The 5,656-nt window shown below is 49.9% G+C and overlaps 1 protein-coding gene across 1 annotated transcript in view; it reads right to left on the bottom strand.

Moving 5' to 3' along the window:
- Positions 1–5,656, bottom strand: part of LOC102041309 (dynein heavy chain 9, axonemal) — an 83,113-nt gene that overhangs the window by 63,012 nt on the left and 14,445 nt on the right. The window contains exons 6-8 of the mRNA XM_031062688.1: positions 5,144–5,263; positions 1,033–1,221; positions 1–25 (exon numbers count right to left, since the gene is read on the bottom strand). The exon at positions 1–25 is cut by the window's left edge and continues 238 nt beyond it. Of these exons, the coding sequence (XP_030918548.1) occupies positions 1–25; positions 1,033–1,221; positions 5,144–5,263 (334 nt within the window). The remainder of the gene's footprint in view (positions 26–1,032; positions 1,222–5,143; positions 5,264–5,656) is intronic.

Below are 5,656 nucleotides of genomic sequence, written 5' to 3'. Positions count from 1 at the left end.
GCTCCAGCCGCGGCGTCACCGGCACCTGCCAGGCAAACAGAAAGATTTCCTGCAGATCCCAGGGAAAGCTGGCTGAGGTGAAAAGCTGGCTGAGGTGAAAAGCTGGGCTGAGGTAAAAAAACAGGGCCGGCAGGCCCCGGTTCTGCCAGGCCGCCATGTCCACCAGCCCACCCCCACTGGCTGGGGTCACTCCCTGCTCTGTTCAGCTCCCTGAGCCAGCTTGGAAGGACAGAATTAATGCCCTCCTCAGGCTGCTGTGGTGTTACAAACCAGCATCAGCAGCTCCAGAAACACCTCTCTGACAGGGGAGGCCATTTCTGGGTGTGCCAACCAGAGCTACCTGTGCCAGGTGTCTGAGCAGAATGGGCCTTTCATTTCCATTGGAATTACAGGCACTTCCTCGACATTTCTAAGCACAGCCAAGTCATGTTTGAAACCACGTCTTAACAAAATTTCTGGCTCAGTTAAGAAATACAGAATGAGGTTTTCCTCTCTCAGCCTAAGGTCCTGTCTGCTTTGGTCAGCCCTTTGATTTGGGCATCTCTGGGACCTTATTTAAAACCTTCTTGGCACCATTTGGATGAGGAACCTGTTAAAATTAGTGAAACATTAAACAACTTTCAAGCACAATGATCTCCATCTGGTCCTAACAGCAAGACATGGGTAAAACCAGCTGAGAGGCATGGCCAGCACGACCAGAGCTCATGTCCAGAACGAAAAAACACCTGGAGTTTTTCCAAGCCTCCTGGAGAGCTGGCAGCGAGCTCTGCCTGCTCCAATTCTTTTTCCATATTCCCCCCTCCTTCATGGCCATGGACAAAACTGCAGAGCTGGGCTCTATGTTTGGGATTTTCCTGTGTGCATGGAGGAACTTTATCGAGCAAGGACACCACATTACCCCCAGGGAAAAGTACATAGCCACATCCTGAGGACACAGTGATGTCCCTCACCTGAGAGATCCCCTGTGGGCACCAGGATTTGTGGCCCCATTAATCCCAGAAACAGTGGCTCCTCAGAGCAGTCAGGACTTACTTTTAGCTGGTGCAAATAGGGCCTCCAGATGCCATCCAGGAGCTCCTGGCGGTATTTCCTGGTGAAGTAGCCCAGGTAGGACACAAAGGCTGTGACCAGCAGGACGTCTCCACACAAGGTGCTCTGCTGCTGTTTGAAGTCCTTCACAGCCTCAGCCCATCTCACATTTTCAGAGGCGAGTCCCCCAACCTGCAAATTCCCAAGTCAAATTGATCATTTGTACAATCATGGAATGTGAACCTGACCAAGTCCTGTTTCCAGCAGAATTCCAGCTGCCTCCTGAGGGTCAGAGCCACCTTCACATTCCCAACACAAACTCACTGCCATTTCTATGGTGTTGGTTGTCCTGCAGACACTCCAGATCAAACAGCTCTCCTTCCACCCTCGTGTGCCTCCATTCCCCCTGATAAACAGACAGGATCTCCTGATAAACAACCAGAATCTCCAGATAACAGTCTGGATCTCCAGATAAACAGCCAGGATCTCCTAAGCCAAGATGTTATTGGGTTTGCCTCTGAAACCCCCACCCCAGGCCCAGCTCTGCAGGACACATCCAGCTCTGCAGCTGACAGCAGCCCTTGTCCTGGGAATGCTGCACACACCAGCACAGCTCTGGACACAGCTTCCAGCTTCCCACAGCTGCAGACTTCAGGACCTTCTGTCCCAGAGCTCAAATCCCTGTGCTTAACAGCCACTGATGGGTTTTGACTTTCACAACTGAGCTTAAGCTGCTGTGGATATCAACCCAACTTTTGGCACCTACAGCATCCTGTGGGCAGGAGATCCACAGTTCAGCTGAGCTTTCTGTACAAAAGTACATCCTTTGATGTGCTGCCTGAACTTTTCAGTTGCTGAAACATTTGTCCAGTGCAAAACCAGGGAACAATCCTGCTGGCACCAGCTTCTCTGCACCACTCAGGATTCCAAGCCCTCAGCACCCCTGTGCTGTCTTCTTTTCAGGTTGAAGAGCTTTAGCCTCTTCAATAATTCCTCAGACAGAAGCAGCCTTTTGATTTTCCTTGCAATCGTTATCTGCACTGAGTGATGCAATCTTTATTATCCGGTTCCTTTTATTGTTGCTGGCTCTGCACCATTTCCCGTTCTCCTCCAGCCTTTCAGGTGCAGCAGAGGGGGCGGCGGTGATGCTGCCCATTCAAGATTTATTTAGAAGGTATTCACAGAGCAAGATGGGGATTTTTCTGTTTTGTTCTCCCTTCTTTTCCTAATAAACCCTAATATCCGGTTTCAGAGGGGCTTTGGGTTTGGTGAGGGCTTTTTGCTTCTGGGAGCACAGAGCTCACAGCACTCTTAACTCCATCCTTTCATTGCTGAGTGATAACAATCAGCTCAGCATCACTTACAGGCCATGTGAAGTAAAACCTCATTTCTCCAAGGTACTTTACATTACATTTATCTACGTGGTGTTTCATCCCTCCATCGCTTGGGATCGTTTTTACAATTCTTTACAGACAGTTGACATCATCACTGCAGAGCCGTGCGAGCTCCCACACACCAGCTCATTTATGATTCATGCAATCACAGAATCACAGACTGCCTTGGGTGGGGAGAGACCTTAAAGGTCACCCAGGGCCACCTCCTGCCATGGCAGGGACACCTTCCACTGTCCCAGGCTGCTCCAAGCCCTGTCCAACCTGGCCTTAGACACTTCCAGGGATCCAGAGGCAGGCCCACAGCCCCTCTAGGACCAAGAAATCTTTATTGATCTGATTTTCCTGGTCCTTGGAGGTGCTTCCTACTCCTAATTAATTTTTTCAGATTACTTTTTATCTCCTTAGGTCCTGGAAGCCTTTTCTTCTCTTTTGCTTGGATCACACACTACTGCCACTTTTAATACATTCAAGACACCCCAGGTGTCTCCCACCTCAGATTCTGGAAGTCATTGGAATTCTTTTTATTTAGCAAGAGGCAAATTAAAAGCTACTCCTTGGATTACCTTTGATAATGACAGAGAGTGAACAACCATCCCTCACCCACCTTCTGCATACCAGCCATGATTTCAGAAGCTTTTCCAAAATGAAGAGCCCTAATCCATTCCCTCTCTTCTCATGTGGAAGTGGTTTTGTACTTTGTTTTAACTTTTCTAGGCTGCCCACAGCCTTCCTAGACAGGGTGGCCACGTGTGGGATGCAGGCACTGACAGACCCAATACAATGACGCTAAACTTCTGTTCCCTGAAGTTTTTTCCTACCAATTAGTAATATTCAATTTGTCTTTTTTCCTCCTGTCAAGTGCCATGCTGCTGTTCCTGAGAACTCTCTGCAACAACTCCAAGAGCTCTTCTGTGAGTGATAATAGTGCAATTAGGCCCTATCCATGTAACTGCATGATTACAGTTTGTTTTCCCTGCACACGTTATTTAGCATTTGTCATCACTAAATTTCCTCCTCTGCATTAGCACACACCCCCTCACAAACAGCACTCATCAGCCAGCCTCCCTTTTTGCTGCACAGATCCTGTTCCTTGGATCCTGGAGCATCTTGCTAAGGCCACCTGAAGCTCATGAGATGCCAGCCTGGCATTGTGAGAGCTGGGCTTGCCTCAATCCCCCAGGTTCATTTGTCAATCCAAAGAATCACTCTCCACGTTCAGCTGCATTCTTTATACAACTTCAGTGTTTGTTTCAAAGTCTGGGAACTCATTTCTACCCACAGCCACACCAGTGACACCTCCTGAATGTCAAATGAGCTGCACACCAGTGAGGGCTGTCAGGCCCTGCTCCCAGATCAAAGCCAGGGTGGCACAGGAGATGGTGTGCAGGGCACAGCAGGGAGCTGGGATGCAAGCAGTTCCTTGCCTGCACTGCAGAAATGATGAATTGTTGACAGTAAAAAAATCACGGAATTGTTGAGACTGGGAGCTGCTCCCGTGTCATGGGGTGGGGAAGAGAGGTAACCAGCATGGCCTGGGATGTGGTGTCCCAGAATCATGGAATGGATGGGGTTGGAAGGGACCTTAAACCCATCCAGTGCCACCCCTGCCATGACAGGGACACCTCCCACTGTCCCAGGTGCTCCCAGCCCCAGTGTCCAGCCTGGCTTTGGGCACTGCCAGGGATCCAGGGGCAGCCCCAGCTGCTCTGGGAAATCCTTTCCAGGGCCTGCCCACCCTCACAGGGATTTCTTCCATATATCTAAACTAAATTTCCTCTCTGTCAGTCTGAACCCATTCTCCCTTGTCCTGTCACTACAGCTCCTGATGCAAAATCCCTCTCCAGTTCCTCACAGGCCCCTCTCTAAAACCTTTGTACTGTGACTTGGAGGAGTCTGAGGCTTTTAGAGATCTTTTCTTTCTAATTCTTGTCATTTCAGACCCTGCAAAGCTACGGGCATGCTCACACCTTTGTTTTTATGATGCCATTTTTGACTCACACTGTTCTGGCCCATCAGCACCTGCTCACACATTTAAGCCCCAAGAAGGAGCTGAGAGTTGTGATGGCAGCAGAGCCAGGCACTTTAATGAGCAGAACTGCCCCAAACCATCTGGAATACAACAACAATTTCTGCAGCTGCTTCTCCTGGTTTCTTTGAGGAACAGAAGACATTCTGCCACAACCTCATGGAAACAACCTCTGTAAAAGCATTTTCACTGCTGAAACTTGCTGCAGTGTGTGATATTTTCAGGGTCCCCAGGACAAAGGAGGACTTGAGAATCTGACTCCATGTTCTAGAAGGCTAATTTATTATTTCATGTACTCATATTATATTAAAGAAGGCTATACTAAAACTATACTAAAGAATAGAGAAAGGATCTTACAGAAGGCTTAACAAGATGCTAATGAAAAGCTCGTGACCACTTCCAGAGTCCTGACACAGCTGGATGGTGATTGGTCATTAAGTAAAAACAATTCATATGTGGGATAAACAATCTCCAAACCACATTCCAAAGCAGCAAAACACAGGAGAAGCAAATCAGATAATTCTCTGAAGCTTCCCAGCTTCCCAGGAGAAAAAATCCTGGTGAAGGGATTTTTCAGAAAACATGACAGTGACAGTACAGGAAACATTCCCAAAAACATGAGAGGATAGAAGGTGCTCAGCCCAGCCCTGGTCCCTCCCCTTGGTGCCACCAGAGCTGCCCTTGCTGCACTCACCAGGCGGTTGGCGAGGGTGATGGTGCAGGCTGTGGCTTCAGCCTCCTGCTGGCACCTGAGTTTGTCTGATGTGGCCTTCTCAAACCGGGCTGTGAGCTTGGCCAGGTTCTCATTGAGGCGCTGGGGAAAAACAGGAGAGGTCAGGAACAGCACAACTCGGGGGGGACCTGGAGCTGCTGGAGGAGTCCAAAAGGCCATGAGGACACTCCAAGGGCTGGACCCCTCTGCTCTGGAGACTGAGAGAGCTGGAGGTGTCCCCAGCCTGGAGAAGAGAAGGCTCCAGGGAGAGCTCAGAGCCCCTTCCAGCACCTAAAAGGGCTTCAGGAGAGCTGGAGAGGGACTGAGGACAAGGGATGGGGGACAGGACAGAGGGAATGGCTCCCAGTGCCAGAGGGCAGGGCTGGATGGGATATTGGGAATTAGGAATTGTTCCCTTGGGTGGGCAGGCTCTGGCACAGGGTGCCCAGAGCAGCTGCGGCTGGCCCCGGGTCCCCGGCAGGGGTCCAAACCACG

This window comes from Geospiza fortis, unplaced genomic scaffold (genome assembly GCF_000277835.1).
Source record: "Geospiza fortis unplaced genomic scaffold, GeoFor_1.0 scaffold485, whole genome shotgun sequence".
NCBI lineage: Eukaryota > Metazoa > Chordata > Aves > Passeriformes > Thraupidae > Geospiza > Geospiza fortis.
This window is presented reverse-complemented; position numbering and strand designations above follow the sequence as displayed.